This window comes from Lampetra fluviatilis, chromosome 55 (assembly GCF_964198595.1).
Source record: "Lampetra fluviatilis chromosome 55, kcLamFluv1.1, whole genome shotgun sequence".
In the NCBI taxonomy this organism is placed as follows: Eukaryota; Metazoa; Chordata; class Hyperoartia; order Petromyzontiformes; family Petromyzontidae; genus Lampetra; species Lampetra fluviatilis.
Genome location: NC_136329.1, coordinates 7,207,257 through 7,233,373, shown reverse-complemented (window position 1 = coordinate 7,233,373; position 26,117 = coordinate 7,207,257). Strand labels below are relative to the sequence as shown.

Here is a 26,117-nt window from a genome sequence, read left to right as displayed (position 1 = left end):
GGCCTACACCACATGGCCTAGTCTCACCAGTGTCAGACCAGAGACCACCAAAAGGCGAACAGTACAAAGACAATGCACGTATCAGCACACTTATAGCTTGGGTTGAGCAGCTATAAAGTCAAACAGGACCGCTTGGGAATCAAATTAATTTGCTGCTATGCATTTCCACATGATATGCCACTTTGTTAAGCTCATCATTTGTGATAGCCAGGTCACTTCTGAAAAATAAGGTAATACCTCAGTGGGCTTTACCTGGTCAGATAAAAAAAGTAGTTTAGTTTTATTTGTATATATTTTTTGTTTACCTTTCCTATACTTTGCACTCCTATCAAGTCGCTGTATTATGTTTGTTGTCAAAACGGTATGACCCCCGTACCCCTGATTGATCAATTATGTTGTAGTGGGTTTTACTCTCCAACACGCAACCGGTTCGTGCTGAACTAGTAACTAACTGGCCACGTTTTGTTTACGTTACAAACCCCTTACTGATTGGCCATGTCGGGTGGTGGTGGCGGATTTAACGACACATTTTACGCGATCTAACCCCATGCAAACCTTCGTGGTGAATATTGGTCGTAAAAGCCCGCTACTTGTTAAGACGATAAATACTACGTAAATTGAAAACATATGAGAAGTATTGTAAAGTTACCACAGTAACAACCACTCTATTTATTACGTTCTTAAGACTGCCAACCGCTGGAACATTGGCTGAAGAAATGAGGCATCGTGGTTTCGGAGATTGAGGCATCTCCTGCCGATCTCACCAGCGGCACGGAGAGCATCTTCGTGTTTGACCAGACAATCGTAGTGCACGCCAAAACTCGCGTCGTCTTCGTGTTCTTGTTTGATGAATGGCAAGTCGATTCGAGGATCCATCTGAGAAAGCGCAGACAAGAAAAAATGTCCTATTAACTACGGGACCCTTTTATCCAGTATCAAAATGATAAAAAAAAAGATCTCCCCCCCCCCCCCCCTTATGTATAGCCTGTAATAGACTGTTGGAGCAAGTGCTGTTAGCGAGTAGCAGCGCCTCTAAAGGCCGGCACGGCACACGAAGGGGATGGGTGGCCGGCACGGCACACGAAGGGGATGGGTGGCCAGCACCACACCCAGCCGCCTTTCTCTCCCCAGTGGCGATATTGGGTTGTGCACTACCACTCCCCACACCAGCACACGCGTTTAGAGTGATTTGGTTGCTGCTAGGGTCACTTGTGAAAAATTAGTTACTACATAGCAGCTCGGTGGGGGGGGGGGGCCTTAGCTGATAAAATACAAAATAACACACACTCTTAGGTTTTTTCCGGTAAAGTCACGTAGGTAAAAAAAAAATGAAAATAACTAAATTAAATCACGACGTTTCGGAAGCAAGACAAGCCTCCGTCATCAGGTGTAACTGCTCCAGTAAAATTACTGTAGCGTGTGAGCGCTATTCAAGACACGTGTTTATTTTTTTTACCTACGCGACTTTACCGAAAAAACATAAGAGTATGACTCCTTGCAGTCACGAAAGCTTCAAATCTAAAATAACACACCACACAGCACTGCTGCACCGTAACACACACATGATGATAAAAACAAACCTGTCAACCCCTTATCAGTGCCTATCTTATAACAGACCAATTCACACCTTATTGGTCACCCCATGCCTCTTATAAATCTCAAAGTTAATCCTACAAAGCCCCCATCACAAGGGAGAAACACAATTGTATAATCACTACTACACTCACCACTAGTACACTCACCACTAGTACACTCACCACCACCAGTACACTCACCACCAGTACACTCACCAGTACACTCACCACTACACTCACCACTACACTCACCACTACACTCACCACTACACTCACCACTACACTCACCACAACAATCACCACTACACTCAGCACTACTACACTCACCACTACACTCACTACTACACTCACCACTAGTACACTCACCATTACAAACCTGTCAACCCCTTATCAGTGCCCTACCTTATTGCAGACCAATTCAAACCTCATTGGTCACCCCGTGCCCCTAATAAATCTCAACGTTCATCCTGCAAAGTCCCATCACAAGGCGAGAAACACAAATGGACACATTTTCGTGTTTGTCGTGTGCCCGTATATTTGAAACGGCTGTAATGCCGTTATGGACCCGAAAACTGAAATTTTCACTGTACAAGAACACGGGCGGGATGAACCCTATGGGTTGGCGAGCATGCTAACGTCGACCCGTGAATAAAATTCACCTCCAGGAGAGGCTAACCCGGGCGTCTTGCGATCGTCTTTGAAGATTAACCCGCGGACTCAGCGAGCAGAGGCAGTCGCCACCGATGTGAAAGGAAAAAGAAGAGGGCGTGGTCAATGACGAGGGGGCGTGGTCAATGACGCGTAGGCTCCAACGGACAGCGACGAGATGCGGCACAAGACGACCAGACGGAGCTGAGTGCTTGAGGGGGAGGAGCTTTGCACAGCGCACAGCGATGGGGGGGGGATTGCCAGTACGGTCAGTCTTCGTATACAGTGGTACCTCGGAGATCGAACTTAATTCGTTCCAGAAGGCCATTCGAACACCGATTTGTTCTAACACCGAATTAATTTTCCCCATAAGAATGAATGTATATGACATTAATTGGTTCCAGACACAAGAAATCTCTCATTATAAAGCATTTTACACTAAGTTTACAGTAATTACATGCATAAAATAATACAAAAAAACAAGAAACACAATAAATACATGGAATAAATATATGGAATAAATGAAGTAAATGAACACTTAACTCTCTAACGCCTCGTGTTTAGTTAACGCGAATTGGACATATATATAACGCGGTGAATGTTATTATAGGTGTAACCAATGTGGCTGTTAAACACGTAGGCTTTCGCAAACCAATATCCATAAGAGGTTTTTGGGTTATATCGCGTTAATATAAACGTGTCAATAAACCCGCCACCACCCGACACAGCCAATAAATAAGACTCTGTCCCGTAAATGTATGTTGATTACCCTATAAATAAGCCAACCAGTAATTAGATATCCGTTGTAATTAATATGCATACATTAACCCCCCACCCTCTAACCTTCGCACCTGATTAACTCACAAGTGTTGTCATCACATTTATCCCTCTATTTAAGACTGAAACAATTTCTCCCCAAATCTGGCTGTCACCTGATGATGCTGGTTGTAATTACTGGCCAAACGTACTCAAATTGTAAATGTCGTGGGTTTACTCTCCAAAACACACCTGTGAGCTGGACTAATAACAAATTGGCTACGTTTTGTTTACGTGACAAACTCCTTACTAATTGTCTGTGTCGGGTGGCGGCAGAGGCGTAGCTAGGGGGGGTACATTTGTCCCCGGGCGCCAAGGTAAAGGGGCGCCAAAATGAGGCTTACAACGTTACATTATAATTCTTTGGTTCTTTCGGTAAAGTCACGTATAAAGATAAAATAATAAATAAAATTAAATACTACCATACGACGTTTCGATTGCAACACAAGCAATCATCATCAGGTATAAATTAAATAGAAACACAAATCTAGTATACTTAGAAATGTAATGTAATACAACAGAGAGTCGGATAACATAACAGTCAACACCCTATCTGGTTGATTACGTTCTTCCTGAGAATGCTAAATTTGAGAGAGAGATTAAACACAGAACCAGAAACAGACAGACATATAAGCAGACAGATATCACAGAGATACATAGAGAGAGAGCAAACATAGGCACAAAGAGAAACTACGCCTCTGTGTCGAGGCCTTAAATAGAGAAATGGGGAGGGCGGGGGTGGGGAGAGAGGGAGGGGTTAGAGAAATTAGCATGTCCATGAGTGGAAACGGTGAGTGGCAAGGTGTAAAAAGCTTGAGAGAGGGGGGCAGGGGCGGAGAGAGAGGGGTTAGAGAAATTAGCATGTCAATGAGTAGCACGATGAGTGGTACGGTGCGAAAGCTTGAACAAATTAGGAGGCAGGAAGAGAGACACACTAAATTAAATAACCTAGCAAAATTTCGAAATGTAATGCAATGCAACACAGAGGGTCGGTCAACACACAATTAACGCATAGCCTGGTTGATTACGTTCTTTCATAGGTTGCTAAATTAGAAGTTAAGTGTGAAATTTAAAAAACACAGACCCGATGACCGATACACAAGCAGAGAGAGACAACGAAAAAACCCAGAGAGAGAGAGAGAAAAAACAAACTTTAAACGTCCCCGTAGAAGTGGTTCAAACTTAATTTGGAGCTTTCGTGACTGCAGGAATTATTCTTTGGTTCTTTCGGTAAAGTCACGTATAAAAATAAAATAATTAATTAAATTTAATACTAGCATACGACGTTTCGATTGCAACACAAGCAATCATCATCAGGTATAAATTAAATAGAAACACAAATCTAGTATACTTAGAAATGTAATGTAATACAACAGAGAGTCAGATAACATAACAGTCAACACCCTATCTGGTTGATTACGTTCTTCCTGAGAATGCTAAATTTGAGAGAGAGATTAAACACAGAACCAGAAACATAGACAGACATATAAGCAGACAGATAGCACAGAGATACATAGAGAGAGAGCAAACATAGGCACAAAGAGAAACTACGCCTCTGTGTCGAGGCCTTAAATAGAGAAAGGGGGGGCAGATGATGATTGCTTGTGTTGCAATCGAAACGTCGTATGCTAGTATTTAATTTAATTTATTATTTTATCTTTATACGTGACTTTACCGAAAGAACCAAAGAATAATTCCTGCAGTCACGAAAGCTCCAAATTAAGTTTGTTACATTATAACTTATTGCGGCGGGCGCGGCAGCCTGAAACTACTGCACAAATCTACACCTGAACCTAAAAGTTTATATATCCCGCCACACACAGCCTACATGTCATGTAATTACATTTTGGTACGCGCGCCTATTAAGAACTTACATGGAAGAACGTCCCAAACAACAGACAGGCGCAGTCTTTCAGCCTTAGTCACTGGCCTGTTTTTTGGTGGCGGAAACTACGACGGCCTGAAACACGCTGGCGTGCACGATTAGAAACTGTTAAAGCTATCTGTGAAGCACTGGATGAACTAGTACGGCTGCTAGACAAATTATCAGAGGATGTAACTATGACGCCTGAAACCAGAAGTGATGCAGAACAGTTACAGGCATGTGTATTACATTTTAACTTCATAGTTTTATTACATTTCTGGAATGTCATTCTTGGAAAAATTGATCGTGTTCAGAAGTGCTTACAGGATCCTACTATGAATTTCAAGGAAGCAGCAACTGATCTTGAATCTTTGGAGCATGAATTTGTCAAGCTTCGTGATGATTTCAGCCAAGTTGCTGTAGAAAACGCCAAAACAAGATGCACAGCCTGGGGGATCGATGTGGACAGAATAATTAGGCGACGTCGGATGATGCCAGGAGAACTGGCAAGAGATGCAGGACGTTATGAAGAGCGTATTTTATCGACTTCAACAGATGTCAACACGGTTTTTACGACTAAAAGACCTGAACACAAAATTTGGATTTCTGCTGGACGTCAAAACTCTTCTATCCGACACAGATGTCGATGCAATTCGTCGAAATTGCAAAGATTTTGGAAATTTCTATGACACCGACATCAATGGCCACGAACTTTTCACAGAAATTGGAGATTGCAAAATGCTGCTCAGTAACCGGAATGAAGTTCTACCAGAAACTCCTTTGGATCTTCTTGGTTTTAGTGTTTTATGGAGACGACATATTTCCGAATTTGCGAATTTCACTGCAAATTTTATTAACAATAGCAGTTTCAATTGCAAGCTGTGAGCGGTCGTTCAGCAAATTGAAACTTATTTTGTCGTATTTGCGTGCTTCAATGGGACAAGATCGTCTCAGCGATCTTGCTCTTACTTAGCGTTGAAAGAGAAACATTGGAAAAAACAGATTTTGATTACGTGATTGACCAGTTTGCGACAGTGAAATCAAGAAAAAATTATCTTTTGTAGACTATGTCAACCAGTCTACGACAGTGACTGAGTGAGCCATGTAATATAATTTCTATAAATTTGCTTCTTTAAATACAATGTTTCATTAAAATTAAAATTGTTATTCCTTATTCGATGTAATAGGAAAATGTGATTAAACGGGGCGGGGGGGGCGCCAATTTTATAGTTCATCCCCGGGCGCAAAATATCCTAGCTACGCCTCTGGGTGGCGGCATCTTTAACAGCACATTTTCCTTTACGCGATCTAACCCAAAAAAGCTCTCATCATGGACAGTGTGGTTGTGTTACCAATAAATGGTTGCTGGGTCATGGTTGGCTTGGGATAGCTGGGTTGGTGCGTTAGGGCCACGATCCTTCGTCAAACGCACGTTAGGCGGGCACGTGACGCGATTGTCAGAGCCACGTGACCACCGGACAAGGGATCTTTAATGTAGGGAGGCTCGTATCGAGGGGCCAATCGTAACGCCAGCAACACCGATATTACAAGCGTCACGTGACCACTGGACAAGGGATCTTGGAAGAGGGAGGCCCGGGACAATTGTGACGCCAGAAACGTCGATTACAGAGTCACGTGACCACTGGACTAGGGATCTTGACGAGAGGGAGAACCGTATCGAGGGGTCCAATCGTGACGCCAGCAACGTTGCTATTACAGGGTCCATTGGCGGTACCTTGTGTGTGTGTTGGGAGACATACGAATAAACAGATGCCGTTTTGCAACCACGTCACCAACCCCCCCCCCCCCCTCTGAAAGTCCTTGTTGTGTGTGTGCACGTGGCCGGTGTTGGGAGCCAGAGACCGAGAGTCCTGTCGCAGAGGGAAGCAACAACGAAAACGACGCAGGAGTGCTACCAAAACTTTTATTTCATTAATAATTGAAGATCGCCACCCCCCCCACCCGTGTGTCCTTGATAACGGTCATGGCCAGGAAAGATCAAGGCACAGTGGGCACGGGTCACACACGGAACACATTTTTTTTTTTATATAACGCAGATTGCGATTTGGATATAGTAATGCGATCGAGAGAATGGAAGTACGTCACAGCGCCAGTATGAATAATCAGTGGTTTGTAATACGGCTGGCCTCGGGGTAGCACCGTCGCACACGGCTTTGGGATGCTGTGGAATGCTTCTAGACCAGTGGTTCTTAACATTTACTGCAGCCTTGCACCCTTTTGGTTCTCAATAGAAAAAACATTTATGTTAATAAATACATACGTTTCATGAAACAAGGCAGTTGTATAACAATAGATTTTACCCCTTCTGGTAATACAACAGGTGTTAAGATGTAAAAACACCAAACAGAATCATTTTTCAAGGAATCCTGTCTGCATTAAACCACACATACTTGTGAACATGCAGAGAACATGCTCTGATAATATATGCATCATCTTTAAAACGGATTCGTCCACACCAAGGTAATTAGTACAACGTGGTAGTTGTACCTACGTGCCCTTGCTTAATTTGTTTCGATGATTTACCTTCCGAAAAAAATCTGGCCATCTCTTGCACCCCCAGAAAGGGCATCTCGCACAGGGCGGACCGGCTACATGTCCAATGCTGTGACAACCTCTTCCTGCACACCTCTCATGGGCCGCAGCATCATCGCCAGTGCGTTCTAGAATGCATTTGGAGATTGGAGCGCTGCGTGAACCTCTTCCCACAGTCTTCGCACGCGTGCGGCCGCTCGCCAGTGTGCGTTCTGGAGTGCGTCTCCAAGTTGGAGCGCTGCGTGAACCTCTTGCCGCACTCCTTGCACGTGTGCGGCCTCTCGCCCGTGTGCGTCCGCGAGTGGGCATTCAAGTCGGAGAGCTGCGCGAACGCCTTCCCGCACTCGGCGCACGCGTGCGGTCTCTCACCCGTGTGCGTCCGCGAGTGTCTGATCAGGTAGGTGCGGGCCGCAAATCCCTTGCCGCACTCCCCGCACACGTGCGGCCTCTCGCCCGTGTGCGTCCTCGAGTGAATCTCCAAGCTGGAGCGCTGCGTGAACCTCTTGCCGCACTTGTCGCACATGTGCGGCCTCTCGCCAGTGTGCGTTCTGGAGTGCGTCTCCAAGTTGCAACGCTGCGTGAACTTCTTGCCGCACTCGTCGCACGCGTACGGCCTCTCGCCCGTGTGCGTCCTGGAGTGCAACTCCAATTTGGAGAGCTGGGTGAACCCCTTGTCGCACTCGTCGCACCCGTACGGCCGCTCGCCCGTGTGCGTCCTGGAGTATATCTTCAATTTGGAGTGCTGGGAGAAGCCCTCGCCACGCTTGTCGCATGCGTGCGGCCTCCCATCTGCCCCCGGGCGCGGCTTCCGCCCGCCCCGTCCCTTGACGTTGGTGTGCAGCGCGGGGCCTTGGAGCGTCGTCCTTCCGGGTTCGTCCACCGTCGCTCTCCTTCGCCTGCCGAGGTCTTCCTGCTCGCGCCACTTGGCGTACGGCAGCATCCCCGTCATTCGTCCTTCGTCTAGCACGGCACGCGTTTTTTTTCGGAATGACCACACGTGCAAAAGCGGAGGAAAGAAAAACACACTCGTCAGTTTTTGCAGGGTGAGGCTCAGGTAACTTTATATATATAACATGATCGCTGCAGTGATGGCACTGAAAAGCACTCTATAGCGGTGATGCTAAACTACTTTTATTTTTGTATTTTACCGGGTAAGACCCCACTAATCTGCTACGTAGTTCTTTTTCAGAAGCGACCTGGCCATCACAAATGGTATCTCAACGAAGTGGCTTATGTGGAAATGCAAGCAGCCAAATACTCTAAACGTGTGACGTTGAAAAACCGGAGGACCCGCATAAAAATCTACACGACCAGGGGGAAAGAGACACCGCAAACGGCAAATATACAGCAGCAGGCGTTAAGGGTTGGGATTGAACCCACGACTTTCTGTATACCAGGCGAGGTAGTTAACATCTCCTCTCCACTGTGCTGTGCTGAAAGTTCACCATGAAGTCGTGTTTATCAGTTACAAACTTTCCGACTTGTATAGACAAAAGCTTTGATTGGGTATACACTAGATAAGAGCTACTTGTGTTTTTGGGGCTGCGTCTTCCTTGAAGTCAGGTAAAGCACCTCCGATTAGCGAGGTCTGCTACATATGGTGCGCACACATTAGCAGATACCGAATGTCCAGTGAGACAACTCATCTGTTGTAAGGGGGAAAGCATGACAGGGACTCCTCTACTTATGAACATTCGACTAACAGACTTTCAGAGATACGAACAAACCTGTCCATAAGTCCAGTTGCCTGTTTGGACCGAGAGTTGTAAGTTCAACCGCCGCGCAATAGATGGTGGTGGTGGCATCTACATCTTCAGAACATCAAGAACCAGTTGCATCTACATTTACAGGAGATCATGCAACTTTTAAAGCCATTCTCCGTGTTTAGTGTACATACCATACAACATGTTTGGAATTGACGGGAGTAAAGTTGGACTTACGAACAAATTGACTTACGAACAGAACTCTAAACCTAACTCGTTCATAAGTAGAGTCCCTATACGCGTCCAGCCACTTCGTTGAGCTATCGTTTGCGATGGCCAGGTTCGCTTATGAAAGACAGCTACACAGCAGCTCAGTGAGCCTTACCTAGTAAATAAAAAATAGTTTGATAGTGTATTACTGTGGGTGTATTGCAGCACTGCTGAGCTATGAACGGTGATACAACAAAAAGACATTACTTTTTTTTTAAGGCGTAATCAAAGTGGGAACTCACCTTGACCAATGTCCTCCGCCAACAATTCCACCTCGATGAAGTTTCGATCTGCAGTGGCCGGACATCCGTGGGAACTCCCCGTCTCCTTTGGCATCAAAGTGGGACCCTCGGCTTTAATGATCTTAGCATCTTGAGCTGTTAATTGATAAATACAATTTAAAAAGTACAAATGTTAATGCTAGATAGGAGATCTAATACAGTTGATCATCGATTATCCAGCTGCCTCCAACGTTATCCAGCTGCAGTCCCGGGCTAATCCGGCGAAACAGGCAAAAGCACGCCAAAAGCTGCAACTAGTCCGGCGATCGGCACCATGTCCGTGACAAAAAAAGTAGCTACGCTTGATTTTAGTGTTAAATATTATATACGGTACATTATACACTGCATACAACTTAGACAATGAAAATACTGCACGTATATACATTACCCCATGATGCAGAGTCTTCGAGATTGGAGTGTTAAGTACAGTACATTAAACAGTAACTTTTTAAAGTCGGATATTTATTTCGTGTCTATTTGTACGTTTATGTATACTAATTTCAATTTAAAATGCATAACACCTACAAACCTTGTCATACAAGAACGTGCAAAATAAAACTATTTTAAGTAAGCTACTCTGTTACTCAGGGTTCCGACCAAGGTCTTGGGTCGACTGCAGCTGGTCCAGAACGCAGCCGGCTGCCAGGATGCTCACGCAAACCTCATTCCGTGACCACGTTACCCAGATAATAAAATCTCTACATTCGCTCGCAAATTAAATTTAGGGTCCAATTTAAAGTGTTGCTGCTAATGTACAAGGGCCTTAAACGGCCTTGTACCATTTTACATTCAACATCCGATTTTACTCGCACGCGCTGTCACGACCTCAACCGATCCGCTAATTTAAATCTGCTCCAAGTGCCGAGAATTTCACTCTCTACCTCGGACGACTGAGCCTTTGCATGAGCCGCGCCAAGACTACCGAACGCCCTGCCACCCGTGGTCAGACAGGCGAGGTCACTCAACCTTGTTTAGGTCTTCTCTAAAAACTCAGACCTGTTTCGCCTGACCTACACTTCCCATGTATGAGCCAGTGGACTCTGGACTTAACACTATTTATATTTCCTAACTTAGTGCACGGCGCACTGAGATCCTTGAATGAATTGTGCCTTATAATCGTCAACTATTACTATTATTAAATAATAATTTAGTGATTATCCAGCGCCCCCTCCCCCCGAAGCCGCCGGATAATCGATGATCTCCTGTACTTACAAGAATGATGCTGCTTTTTTTACTTTACCACTTACTTTTGAAAATAATGTTTGAGTCTCGTAAAATTCTAGTTTATTTCGCGTTGAAGCCAGGCGAGACCCCAATGACACCAGGATGTGATGCCGGGGGATCACAAAATTGTGGTCTCATTGGGCTTTCAATTCAAATGGAATCGGCAGTTGATTTCATTCACGGCGGCCGTGTTAAAAGTGGTGCGTGCCGGCAAGACCATCGTTTCTAGATTTCATGTTTTCGCTACAGTAATTTTGCTGTGGCGGTTCCACCAGAAGACGGAGGCTTGTGCTGCTTCCGAAACGTCGTGATTTAATTTGCTTGTTTTCATTTTAATTTATTTTATACCTACGTGACTTTACTGAAAAAAAAACTAAAAGTAAAGACCATTGTTAATTTTTGGGTTAAAATAAAAAAAATAGTTGATACATTTTTTATGAAAATACAAATTCAGAACTGGGTTGTTTCTAGTTTGCCAATCAGGCCCCAAAATGAGCTTTCATGTAGCTCTTCTTTAGATCACAAATGATAGCTCAACCATCATCGTGTGGAAATTTATAGCAGAAGCCAAATAACTCTGAACGAGTGACGTTGATTCTAAATGTGGTGGGGGGGGGGGGGGGGAAACTGGAGGGATCCGGAGAAAAATCCACGCGACCAACACGGAGAAAGATGCAAATTCCAAATATACAGCAGCAGCAGGCATCGTCAGGGTCGGAATGGAACCCACGACCGGCACACCAGGCGAGGTAGTTAAAATATCATAGCCACGGTGATGATGATGAAATAGAGAAACGCAGACTCCAATTATACACCAGGCATCGTCAGGGCTCAGGATCAAACCCACGACCTCCTGCATACCAGGCGAGGTAGTTAACATCTCCTAGCCACCGTGATGATGATTATGATGATGAAATAGAGAGACGCAAACTCCAATTATACACCAGGCACTGTTAGGTGTCAGGATGAAACCCACGACCTCCTGCATACCAGGCGAGGTAGTTAACATCTCCTAGCCACCGTGATGATGATTATGATGATGAAATAGAGAGACGCAAACTCCAATTATACACCAGGCACTGTTAGGTGTCAGGATGAAACCCACGACCTCCTGCATACCAGGCGAGGTAGTTAACATCTCCTAGCCACCGTGATGATGATTATGATGATGAAATAGAGAGACGCAAACTCCAATTATACACCAATCATTGTCAGGAGTCAGGATGAAACCCACGACCTCCTGCATACCAGGCGAGGTAGTTAACATCTCCTAGCCACCGTGGTGATGATGAAATAGAGAGATGCAAACTCCAATTATACACCAATCATTGTCAGGAGTCAGGATGAAACCCACGACCTCCTGCATACCAGGCGAGGTAGTTAACATCTCCTAGCCACCGTGGTGATGATGAAATAGAGAGACGCAAACTCCAATTATACACCAGGCATCGTTAGGTGTCAGGATGAAACCCACGACCTCCTGCATACCAGGCGAGGTAGTTAACATCTCCTAGCCACCGTGGTGATGATGAAATAGAGAGACACAGACTCCAATTATACACCAGGCATCGTCAGGTGTCAGGATGAAACCCACGACCTCCTGCATACCAGGCGAGGTAGTTAACATCTCCTAGCCACCGTAGTGATGATGAAATAGAGAGACGCAAACTCCAATTATACACCAGGCATCGTTAGATGTCAGGATGAAACCCACGACCTCCTGCATACCAGGCGAGGTAGTTAACATCTCCTAGCCATCGTGGTGATGATGAAATAGAGAGACGCAAACTCCAATTATACACCAGGCATCGTTAGATGTCAGGATGAAACCCACGACCTCTTGCATACCAGGCGAGGTAGTTAACGTCTCCTCGCCACCGTGGCTGAGACACACACGCACAGCCAGATCCGCCGATCTCACCGTCATCGACGTCCTCCTCTTCATATTTCACCATCAAATTTGACCACATCTCGAGGCCGAAGATGTCTTCTTCATTTTCCTGCTTCACGAAAGGCAACTCGGGATGTGAAGCCATCTGTGGGGAGCACACAACAACGACGACAACAACAAACATCTCAACGTTACATTAGATGTGAGCAAGTACACAGCAAAAACAAATTACCTGCATACCCAGGGCTGTACATGTGAATTCACGTCTTGTGACAACAGTGAACACGGTGCGAGAGAGTGAATGGCAGTGTGAATTCATGTCTTGTGACAAAGGTGAGCGCAATGCGAGAGAGTGAATGTCAGTGTGAATGTGAATTCACGTCTTGTGACAACGGTGAACACGGTGCGAGAGTGAATCGCGGTGTCAATTCACCTGCTGTAACAGTGAACGGCGCGAGAGTGAATCGCAGTGCGAGAGTGAATCGCGATGTGAATGTGAATTCATCTCTTCTAACCAGTGAGAATGAATCGCAGTGTCGATGTGAATTCAACTCTTCTAACAAGTGAGAGTGAATCGCGGTGCCAATGTGAATTCAACTTTCGTAACAATGAACAGGGTGAGAGAGAGAGACACACACAGAGAGAGAGCGAGTGAATGGCGGTGTGAGTGTGAATTCACCTCGCGTCTTCAGTGAATTTCACCACCAAACTGCCGGACGCTCCAACCCAGCAGCAGAGCGGCGAGATGCGGGACAAGACGACAAGATGCGGGACAAGACGGTGAGATGCGGGACAAGACGGCGAGATGCGGGACAAGACGACGAGATGCGGGACAAGACGAATCTGAAGACGCCGTGGTGGAGGTAGCGGCGGTTGCCAATTCCTCAATCCCATCGGGCCAGCGGTTCTTATTAACATTCGCTGCAGTCTTGCACCCCTTCGGTTTTTAATTGTAACAAAAAAATAATAATGTACAATTTTGGCTTTCGTGACTGCAGGGATTAATATTCTTGGTTCTTTCGGTAAAGTCACGTAGAAGGGAAATCATAATAAAATAATAAAAATATTAGACAATAAAAATTCTCACGACGTTTCGACTGCAACACAAGCAATCATCATCAGGTGTGAAATCCACGGCAAGAAAATTAGAAAAAAGGTGAAACGTCGTGAGAACGGTTTTATTAACAACTTAGTTTAACTCACGGTCGAGAAGTGCGTAAATGGCCCCTGCTTCTTGTGCGAGCTGATTCCACAGTTTAGGGACCGCGGCGTTTTTGACCTACACACAAATATATATAAATAATAAGACGTCCATACAAAATGTAAATTGCTTTAAAGTAGCGAATTAATTTATTTTGATGCAGGCATGCATTGTCACCGGATCTGAGTAGGTGTGCAAAATGTGTAATTGATTGGACAACGGGAAGTGGACGAAATTTTGATTACAAGATTTGACCATGACAAACAGAGGAATCAAGTTAAGTAAAAACGTTGAAGAAAAAAGAATCTCTGGCATATCTCGCCCTGCCAGGGGGAGGTGCAACCCAAGTTCAGAGCCACTGCACAAGGTGCAACACAAATGGAACCGACTTTAATAATAAGTCATGATACAAAAAAAATACAACAGTCATGAGAATTGACTTTAAAAAAAATAAGTCATGAGAATTAACTTTTGCGAAGTGTGCGCATTTCATCCGTAGATCGCACCACCAACGCGCCACCGCGCATGGAAAGCATTGGATAGACAGTGCCTGCAGGTCACACGGCTCCAGCTATTGGGCGATACGGCGTCAATTTATCCCCTCACTCACCCACTCACTCAACCACTCACCTACTCACTTGCTCACTGAACCACTCATCCACTCATCCACCCCACTTACTCACCCACCCACTCACTCAATCACCCACTCACGCACCCACTGATTTGCTCATTCAACCACTCACCCACCCCACCTACTCACCCACTCACTTGCTCATTCAACAACTCGCTTGGTCACTGACCCACTCACACATCAACTCACCCACCCCACCTACTCACCCAATCACTTGCTCATTCACTCACTTGCTCACTGAACCACTGACCCACTCACTCATCAACTCACGCACGCCACCTACTCACCCACTCACTGGCTAATTCAACCATTCACTTGCTCAATGAAACACTGACCCACTCACTCATCAACTCACCCGCCCCACCTACTCACCCACTCACTTTCTCACTCAACCACTGACCCACTCACTCATCAACTCACCCACGCCACCTACTCACCCACTCACTGGCTCATTCAACCATTCACTTGCTCACTCAACCACTGACCCACTCAGGACTAGGGGATGAAGGCCAGACGGGATTTAAAATAGCTCCGAATGACTCTGGTAGTCTTCTTAGCAGAACGTTCCCTAGAATAGGCCTCAAACCCAAAGATGCAAACTTATGAACACCAGAATCCTTACTCCAACCCACATTTGCCTTGCACACTCAAGTGAATCTGGTTACCATCCAGGGTACTTGAGTCCCGTCAGTCTTACTAGGTAGGACCTGAGCTCCGGGTCATATAAACTAAACTATATTTTTTATGAGAATAGGTTTTTCCCTTTTTTCTGGCAACAGAACAGTTGTGTTAAGATGTTAAAACACCAAACTGAAACCTTTTACAAGGAATCATGTCTGCATTAACCACAATACTTGTGGTCAGAATGCAAACAAAAAACATACTTTAATAGTATGATGCATTTTTTTCTATTTTACCAGGTAAGGCCCCACTGAGCTATGTAATTCTTTTTCAGAAGCAAGCCTGCCTATCGTAAATGGCAGCTAAACGAAGTAGCTGATCGTAATCATGGACATGTATAGCAGCAGCCAAATACTCACGACCTCCTGTATACCAGGCGAGGTAGTTAACATCTCATAGCCACCGCAGCTCATGTCGTGTTCGTAAATTCCTATGATCACTGTTACATTGTTTTTATAGCTTTATTTTGGTGATTTTGAAAACGTTTTGGTTTAGCCATGTTTGTTTGTTGTAGTACAGAGTTAGCCTGATAACTTTAATCTACATTGTCTTATGGTTGTTATTGTTTGACTTGCATCCCACTGGGATTTTTGCACACAGCGTTGAAATGCGGTGTTTTTTCTGGAAGACTTTGCTGTTTTTCCCAGGATTTTTCTGTTTACGTATAGTCACTTTTGAGATGTTTCCTGTTCATGTTTTTGTTTTGTTGCGGTTGCACCCGAGTCAAGAGTCGCATGGCTCACAGGGTTACACCTAATACATGAAACTGAAATTTAAAGAAAGATCCTGGGGTGGGCTCGGAGAAGTCTCTGATATTAATTGGAAGGGAGAATGGTCAAAATCCTTTCCTTGACTTTCCCTCCTTAACCACTCTCACGTGTCACCGTAAGACAGACCTGTTCTTCAACTGAGGACGGCTGCTTGCGTTGTGGCCGAAACATCGTGAGAATTATTTTATTATGTTTTTTTTTATTTCCATTCTACGTGACTTTACCGAAAGAACCAAGAAGATGAATCCCTGCAGTCACGAAAGCTTTAAATCGAAACCCTAACAGAATGTTGGGGCAAGTGCCGCTAGCGAGCACCTATGAAGGCCGGCACGGCACACGAGAGGGTGGGTGGCCAGCACCACGCCCGGCCGCCTTCGTCTCCCCAGTGGCGATGTTTACACACCGCACCACGTAACTCATTTGAATCGACCTAGGGGAGGCCCAATACAGGTTCAAATATTCGGGTCGGTGGGTTTCTTAGCGCAGCGCGCTAACCGCTACACCACCGCTCCCCTGTCACCATAACTGCACCACCACCACTTTAAATAACCCCACTACTATTCCTTCAAATTTTCTTGCTGTGGTTTTCACACCTGATGATGATGATTGCTTGTGTTGCAATCGAAACGTCGTGAGGATTTAATCGTTTTATTATTAAATTATTTTCCTTCTACGTGACTTTACCAAAAGAACCAAGAATATGAATCCCTGCAGTCACGAAAGCTTTAAATCGAAATTTAAACCCCACTACTCTTTCTTATCTCAACCACCATCATCATCATCATCTTCCGTACAATTTTACATTTTCTGTAAAGCGCCTTGGAAACAGGAGTCAAGTCCCTAAACCGCTGCAGAACAGGCCATGGCAGATGTCATCACCTCCTTCGTCGTCAGTTCAACACGTGGCAGTAAGTAGTTAGACTTTCGCGAACAATATTATTGATAATAAAGATATTTATTTTGTTGGGTTAGATCGCGTAACTATACATGTGCCGTCAACCCACGTGGAGCGTGCAGAACACTGCGTTATAAAATGTATTAAGGGGCCGTCCATAAATGACGTCACGCACCTGGGGGGGGTCAGACATTTGTGACGATGAGTGACGAAAGGGGGGGTTTAAGAAATGTGAGGTCACTTAAAAAAAATATAGACAACACCTTCTACTTAATTAAATAGACTTTTCAATAAATGTTTTCTCTTACAACATCAGAGTGCAGCGCCACATTAAATACGCACTAAAATGACAATAGTTTAAAGCAATTTTAAGCATGTTTTATTATTTTTGTGGGGGGGGGGGGCAGAGCTTTGTGACGTCATATTTGAGGGGGGGGTCTGACTTTGTGACGCCGTGTGACGAAGGGGGGGGGGGTCAAAAATCGTCCAAAATCGCGTGACGTCATTTATGGACGGCCCCTAATATAGTAGCAAGGTCGTCCTTCAGTTTTCGTCTCAATAAAAGGAGCAGTCTCCCCGTTACTTTTTTTTGTTATCAACCCTCGCACAACTTCTCACGAGCGTGCCTTCGAGAATGCACACCTGTAGGTAGAACGTTTTGCAGAGACCCCTTCCCACCCTACGTACACGCGCGCGAATTTTGACGAGCGTGCGTGCCCGCGTGCCTCTCGAGATCGGACCGCTGAGCGAAGGTCCTCCCGCAGTCCCCGCACACGTGCGGCTTCTCGCCCGTGTGCGTCCTCGAGTGTTTCTTCAAAGTGGAAGAATATGAAAATTCCTTCCCGCACTCCTCGCACACGTACGACTTCACGCCCGTGTGCGTCCTAGAGTGCGTACTCAAAGCGCAGCGCTGCGAAAACCCCTTCCCGCACTCGGCGCACACGTGCGGCTTGGCGCCCGTGTGCGTCCTGGAGTGCTTGTTTAAATCGGTGCGCGCTACAAACCCCTTGCCGCACTCCTTGCACACGTGCGGCCTCTCGCCCGTGTGCGTCCTCGAGTGAGTCACCAAATGGGAGCGGTTGGAGAACCTCTTCCCGCACTCGTCGCACGCGTACGGCCTCTCGCCCGTGTGCGTCCTCGAGTGAATTTCTAAATGGGAACGCTTCGAAAACCCCTTCCCGCACTCGTCGCAGGCGTGCGGCCTTTCGCCCGTGTGCGTCCTCAGATGCGTCTTTAAATCCGACGATTTCAAAAAGCCCTTTCCGCACTCTTTGCACGCGTGCGGCTTCTCGCCGGTGTGCGTCCGCGCGTGCTTGTTTAACTCGGCGCGCGCCGTGAACCGCTTCCCGCACTCGGCGCAAGCGTGCGGCTTCTCCCCGGTGTGAGCCCTGCGGTGCATCTCCAGGCTGTAACTCTGCGTGAACCCCTTTCCACACTCCTGGCACGCGAACGGCCTCTCGCCCGTGTGCGTCCTCGAGTGCTTGTCCAGCTGGGAGAAGTGCGAGAACCGCTTGCCGCACTCGGCGCACGCGTGCGGCTTCTCGCCCGTGTGCTCACGGCAGTGCGTCGCCAGGTTGGAGCGCTGCGCGAACGCTTTGCCGCACTCGCCGCACGCGAACGGCTTCTCGCCCGTGTGCGTCCGCGAGTGAGTCTTCAAAATGCAGAGCTGCACGAAGCCCTTCCCGCACTGCTTGCACACGTGCGGCTTCTCGCCGCTAGCGTTCGTCACTTTGTGGCGGCCCGACTTAGCCGCCGGCGCGGGAGCCTTCCGAGGCGCTCCGCCGGGGCACGGCTTCTTCCTGCTGCGCTCCTTCCCGTCCCCGACCTTCTTCCCGCAGCGCGCGCAGCGTCGCAGCGTCTGGCCGACGACGACGCGTCGTTTCCCTCGGCCCGACCTCGTCGTCGGTCGCCCGCCGAGGCCCCTCCCGCAGTCTGCGCACAGCAGCTCCGGCGCGCGTCCCTCGTCTGCCGCCCGGTGTCAAACACAACGAGGGTGTTCAAGGTTCAAGGTATAGCGGCAACGAAGCATGTCAAGTGGATTGTGGTATGGCTCCCGATTTTTTTTTTTAAAAACGTCGCTGCGGTGACGTCAACGGATGACTACAGTCGGTGGAGCTGCCAAAAGTAAGCATAAATTAAGGGCAGGCCAAAAGACAGATGAATCCTTGGCTTGGTATTTGCTAGATGAGAGCTATTTGTGTTTTTGGCAGAATCTTCCATTTAACCATTTCTCCGTTTCGATGTTGTCTGCAATTTGCGGGGTGGGTGGGTGTCCCGTGCACTGCCGAATCTTGGTACGTGCGAGCGGCTCAGCGTTAATTTTATTGAGCGGCGTAGTAGCAGCAGCAGCAGCAGCGCCGTTATTTTTATAAAGACGTCGTAACTCATCGCAGAGAACCGTAGCGACATGACCGCCGCAACTCTCCGATAGCCGGCGGCAAAACTGTGCCAAACGACCCTCCCGCGTGGCCTTGTGGTGGGAACCTCAGTGTACCGATAAAATTATTTGATTTGTTTTTCTTACGGTTTCGTTTTGATGATGTACACACGTACGTCATCGGAACGGGAAAAGGTGAATACATCCGCGCAGAGTTTTTCAACCGAATTCTCTAGCTTGACGACATACAAGTGCATGCTGGCGGATAACGTTACGCCAGACGTCATAGTGTCACGTGCACATACACGGTGGATGGCACTGGTGGTCACGTGATGTAACGATCCTGACCTTGACGACGCCTGCTGTATATTTGTTCTTTGCATGTTTGAAGTTTGCAAGTTAACTACGTCGCCTGGTATACAGGAGGTCGTGTGTTCGATCCCGACCCCGTAGCCTTCTGTATATTTGGAGTTTGCGTCTCTCTCTCTCTCCCCCCCGAGGTCGTGTGGATTTTTCTCTGGGTCCTCCAGTTTTTCCCTCCACATTTAGAATCAACATCACGCGTTTAGCGCATTCAGCTGCTCTAAACTTTCACGCGATATGCCACTTCATTGAGCTATCATTTGCGATAGCCACGTCGCTTATGAAAAAGAAGCTAACACCTCAGTGGGCCCTAACCCGGTTGAATAAAAATAGTTACATAGTTTTATAGATGATTACTTTGGGTGTATTGCAGCACCACTGAGCTATGATTGGTGATACAAGAAGACATTACCTTTTTTATATTATCCGTGATCAAAGTGGGAACTCACCTTGACCGATGTCCTCCTCTGACAATTCCACCTCGATGAAGTTCCGGTCTGCGGTGGCCGGGTATCCTTCGTGGCAGCTCCCCATCTCCTCCGGCATCTCAACAACTCCTTCAGCTTTAACGAGGTTCACGTGCCAAGCTGGAGTTTAGAAAACATCGCCGTCGCTCAATGGTGGGAGATCCAACGCAGATGCAAACGACGCCGTCCAAAAAATCAACGACTTTGAGTGTTTCGACCGCTCGACACGAATAACAACAATGTTTCTTTTGCCTGGTGAACCGGTTTGAGTCTGATAAGCTCAATTTGTTTTGGTTAAGCGGGTGAGACCTCAAGAGAACATCGCCGTCGTTCAATGGCGGGAGATCCAACGCAGATGCAAACGACGCCGTCCAAAAAAATCAACGGTTTTGAGTGTTTCGACCGCTCGACACGAATAACAACAATGTTTCTTTTTCCTGGTGAACCGGTTTGAGTCTTATAAGTTCAATTTGTTTTGGTTAAGCGGGTAAGACCTCAAGAGAGGTGAGGGTGACTCTCATATGCACGAGTTCTCCGGGTAACCAAAAAAACAACGGAACGAGGAATCAGCATGTCCTTAAGACGCGACTGCCAGTCCATCCCTTCCTCCCAGCCAGCCAGCCAGCAAAACTTTTATAAAAAACTAAACTTTTTTTTAGCCAGATAAGGCCCCACGGAGCTGCTGCGTATCTCTTTTTCAGAAGCGACCTGGCTATCACAAATGATAGCTCAACGAAGTGGCTTATCATGTGGACATTTACAACAGCCGGATTTTCTGAACACGTGACGTTGATTCCTAAGTGTGGAGGGAAAAACCGGAGGGACCCGGTGAAAAATCCACGCGACTACGGGGGGAGAGAGACACGCAAACTCCAAATATACAACGGGCATTGTCAGGGGTCGGGATCGAACCCACAACCTCCTTCATACCAGGCGAGGTAATTAACATCAAACTCCAAACATGCAAACTCCAAATATACCGAAGGCATCGTCAGGGTTGGGATAGAACCTATGGCCTCCTGCATACCAGGCGAGGTAGTTCGTATGCAAACTCCAAATATACAGAAGGCATTGTCAGGGGTCGGGATCGAACCCACAACCTCCTGCATACCAGGCGAGATAGTTAACATCTCCAACGTGGCCAAGACACACACACATCCAGATCCGCTGATCTTACCAGCATCGGCGTCCTCTTCATATTTGACTGTCAAAGCTGGCAACGTCCCAAAACTCAAATCATCTTCATTTTCTTGTTTGATGAATGTTAACGCCATTGATTCCACGTGAGAGGCCATCTGAGAAGCGAAAGTAACGCGTTTCGACGTGACATGCGTGGACATGCGGGAGAGTGAATCACAACGTGAATGTGACTTCACCTCTCGTAACGGTGAAGATGGTGCAAGAGAGTGAATCGCAGCGTGAATGTGAATTCACCTCTTCTAACAACAGTGGACACGGTGCGAAAGTGAATTGCAACATGAATCCACCTCTCGTAACGGTGAACACGGTGCGAGAGTGAATCACAACGTGAATATGAATTAACCTCTTGTAACAACGGTGGACACGATACAAGAGAGTGAATCACAACGTGAATGTGAATTCGCCTCGTAACAGTGGACACGGTGTGAGTGAATCAGTGTGATGTGAATTCGCCTCTTCTAACAACAGTGAACACGGTGCGAGAGTGTGAATCACAACGTGAATGTGAATTCACCTCGCGTCTTGAGCGAATTTCACCTCCACCTACGAAGCTCCACGCATCAGCAGCTTGCAGCGACGAGATGCGGCACAAGACGACGCTCGAATAGCAGCACAAGACGGCACGATGCTGAACAAGACGACGCACTGGGAACGAGATCTCGTCCCGAATGTAATCCTCATCTGCATCTCAGAAGAGGATGAGGATTGCATTTTTTTTTTAGCCTGGATAGATGAGGATGATGAGCTGCCAACTTCGTTGATGGACTATCGTTTGTGATAGGTTTGCTTCTGGAAAAAAAAAAGAAATCTGTATCGCAGCTTAGTTGGCGCCTTACATGGACAAATAAAAAAGTTTATAATAGAGGTTTTCTTTTTTTGGATTAGATCACGTAAATATATGAATGTGTCGGGTGGTGGCGGCATCACCCGACACAGCCAACTAGTAATGGTTGTCACGTATACAGAACGTGCTAATTCGTCATTAGTACAGCACTCGTGTATAGTGTAGTGTATAGTGTAGTGTCTAGTGTAGTATACTAGTACAGCACTAGTGTATAGTGTAGTGTATAGAGTAGTGTATAGTGTTGTGTATGGTGTAGTGTATATTGTAGTGTATGGTGTAGTGTATAGTGTAGTATACTAGTACATCACTAGTGTACAGTGTAGTATATAGTATAGTGTATGGTGTAGTGTATAGTGTAGTGTATCGCGTAGTGTATGGTGTAGTGTATAGTGTAGTATACTAGTACAGCACTAGTGTATAGTCTAGTGTATAGTGTAGTATATAATGTAGTGTATAGTGTAGTGTATGGTGTAGTATACTAGTACAGCACTAGTGTATAGTGTAGTATATAATGTAGTGTATAGTGTAGTGTATAGTGTAGTGTATGGTGTAGTATACTAGTACAGCACTAGTGTATAGTGTAGTGTATAGAGTAGTGTGTAGTGTATGGTGTAGTGTATAGTGTAGTGTATGGTGTATACAATGTAGTGTATAGTGTAATGTATGGTGTAGTATACTAGTACAGCACTAGTGTATAGTGTAGTATATAATGTAGTGTATAGTGTAGTGTATGGTGAAGTGCAGGGGTCCCCAACCCCCAGGCCGCGGACCGGTACCGGTCTGTGGCCTGTTAGGAACCAATTTCACAGCACGTTGCCAAAACGGAAATAGAATGACAGTGCTTGAAAGTGACAACAAATATAGTAATTCGAACAAGACGAAGGATTCATGATAAGGAGTTTTTTTTCGGAGTTAGAGCGCGTAAATATAAAGTGTGTCGTTAACCCACGACCACCCTACTTAATTAAATAGACGTTTTAATAAATGTTTTCTCCTACAACATCAGAGTGCAACGCCACATTAAATACGCACTACAATGACAATAGTTTAAAGAGATTTGAAGCATGTTTTATTTTGGGGGGGTGGGGGGGCAGAGCTTTGTGACGTCATATTGTGACGCCGTGTGACGAAGGGGGGGGGGGTGGTCAAAAGTCGTCCAAAATCGCATGACGTCATTTATGGACGGCCCCTAAGGGAGGGTGATGATTCTGAAAGAGAGGGGTGGCGAGGTGAGGAAGTGATGGAAAGGGAGGTTGATGATTGGGGAAGGGAGAGGTGAGGAAGGAAGGAAGGATGGTTAAGAGGTTTTAAGGGTGAGGGCAGGAAGTAGTAGAGGGATACGCTATTTGAAATAAACATGAGTATTAAGGGAGGAACCAAAAATGGTGAGTGAAGTCGCCCTGTTCGATGTGGAGTGGGAGTTGATTCCAATGGGGGGGAGCCAGGAAAGGAAAAAGGAGCGGAAACTTGACTGAGCACATGGAGGAGGGAGGCGTAGTGAGGGATAACAGAAATTGCGAATGTAGCAGCGGTGTTCAGTTGATGGCTCACGGTGTTTTAGGTGAAATTATAATAGCCCTGCTGGGGCCATTGGAACAACAGTATTCAGATCGTATGAGGACCATTGATTTAAGTTCAAACACTTTTTTTTCTCCTTTTAATTATTCGTTTAAATGGGACAGTACGTTCGTTAACGCTCTCTTAATTGCGATTCGTAAATGCGTTGTTTTTGTTAGTTTTAATGTTAGGGTTGTGCTGCTCTACCAGTTTCTTGGGTGAAAAGTTGGGCGAAGGTTTTGCCCAATCCTCGTCCAGATGACTAAAAAAACTTAAGAAATGAAACGCATGAACCGAGTCCACTATCGGAGTAAATTAATGAATGGGATTTTGGAATGATACTTTATAGACAATGAAGTCAGCGATGCATTTAGTTGAGAGTCTACGCAATGTTTCCTATGCAGACAGTGTAATAAACTCTACGTGACTTGAAAACAAAAACGAATCTAATGGCTGTATTCTGGATGAACTAGGGGGTTTTGGCACGCCAAGTGTTGCATCAGTGTTAAGCTTCAAATTAGACAAACCAATGAATCATTTTCGTCGAATGTCAGTGAAAATTACGAGCACGTAGATATTGTGAATCAGAAGATTTATTTATACAGTGACTCCTCTGGTTTGCGAACCTTCAGAGATACGAACAAACCCGTCCGTATGTCCAGTTGCCTACGTCGGACCGAGAGTCAGAAGTTCAACCGCCGCGCAGTAGATGGCGGTGGTGGCATCTACATCTGCAGAACGTGAAGAACCAGTGGCATCTACATCTGCAGAACGTGAAGATTCAGTGGAATCTACATCTGCAGAACGTGAAGAACCAGTGGCATCTACATCTGCAGAACGTGCAGATTCAGTGGTATCTACATCTGCAGAACGTGAAGAACCAGTGGCATCTACATCTGCAGAACGTGAAGAACCAGTGGCATCTACATCTACAGAAGATTATACTACTTTTAAAGCCATTCCCCATGCTCATTGTACATGCCGTACAACACGTTTGGAATCGGCAGACATAAAGTTGAACTTACGAATAAATTGACTTTATGACCAGACCTCTGGAACCTAACTCGTTTGTAAGTAGACGAGTCCCTGTACTGGAGGAATCCGATGAGCTATAAAGCATCTTTTCACAGATGTCCAGATATGTGAAGAGCACACACATCCTCTCTGGGAAATCCACACTGCCAATTTTCTCAAACAAAAATTGGATCAACAGTTCAAGCGGAACTCTCTTGAAGTTAAGGTTTTTTGGAACTCATCATTTGCTTTGCTGGATACGAGATTTAAGCTAAATGCAAAATTAACGTGTGACGAGTCAAAGCTGAAAAACAAACTTCACCAACCACTGTACACGTACAGCTCTAACCCGAACTCACTGCTGTGCGAAGGTCTAACCACATCATCCAAATCGGGATTAATAGACCATACGTCATCAAGAATAATGCGGGAGCATAGAAATAACAGTCCAAAAATGGATGTTTCAGTATTGTACTGGTCCATTGCTGTCCGCAGTTTCACGACAACCGATTGTGTGTGGTGGTCACCCATCCAAGCACTCTCCAGGCTCAAAGGCTGCTTAGCTTCTGAGATGGCGCCAAGGTAGCTAGATGTGAACTCCCTCGCCTGGTATGGAGGAGGTTATGGGTTCAATCCCGACGCCTGCATATTTGGAGTTTGCATGTCTCTCTCGCTGTTATCGCGTGAATTTTTCTCCGGCTCCTCCGGGTTTTCCCCCTCCGCATTTAGATTCAACATCACGCGTTTCGCCTACTTAGCTATAAATGTCCACACGACGATCAGCCACTTGGTTGTGCTGCCATCATTTGTGATGGCCAGGTCGCTTCTAGGAAAAGAGCTACTTTACGTAGCTCAGTGGCAAAATCCAAAACATCTTTTGTTTTTTAGACGTGACGAGATTCGATTATGCACGAGTCGTCATAGACATTAAATGTCAAAAACACAAGAGCCCCTTTTGTATAACCGTATCCAGTAGAACCCCTCTTAACGTCCACCTCTGCTAAGGGGCCATCCATTTAGTACGTACGCATGGAGGGGGGGGGGTTAAACCACATGCGTACGCTTGCGTATGGGGGGTCTACTGACAATGTGCGCATAGGAAACGGGGGGGGGGGGGGGTGAAGCCTCGATAATAATTTGTCTACATTGGCCTTCAAATGAGTTAAACAGTCCGGCGGTGGACTATCCGTTTGCTTAAACACGTTAATATTATTAATCCTTGATAATTTCTGCGTGGATTCAATATCGGCCGTTCTATAGGATTCAGGGGGGGTGGGTCAAGCGAACGTACGC

The 26,117-nt window shown here is 46.1% G+C and overlaps 1 protein-coding gene across 1 annotated transcript in view; it reads right to left on the bottom strand.

The window, feature by feature from the left end:
- Positions 1 to 21,975, bottom strand: part of LOC144949958 (uncharacterized) — a 46,746-nt gene extending 24,771 nt beyond the window's left edge. Inside the window, 11 exon segments of the mRNA XM_078879947.1 lie at positions 765 to 876; positions 2,251 to 2,380; positions 7,550 to 7,579; positions 7,581 to 8,415; positions 9,671 to 9,805; positions 12,855 to 12,969; positions 14,203 to 14,207; positions 17,690 to 18,967; positions 20,192 to 20,329; positions 21,387 to 21,504; positions 21,924 to 21,975. Coding sequence (XP_078736073.1) covers positions 765 to 876; positions 2,251 to 2,380; positions 7,550 to 7,579; positions 7,581 to 8,415; positions 9,671 to 9,805; positions 12,855 to 12,969; positions 14,203 to 14,207; positions 17,690 to 18,967; positions 20,192 to 20,329; positions 21,387 to 21,504 — 2,896 coding nt within the window. The 5' untranslated portion in view covers positions 21,924 to 21,975.
- Positions 21,976 to 26,117: the final 4,142 nt, after the last annotated feature.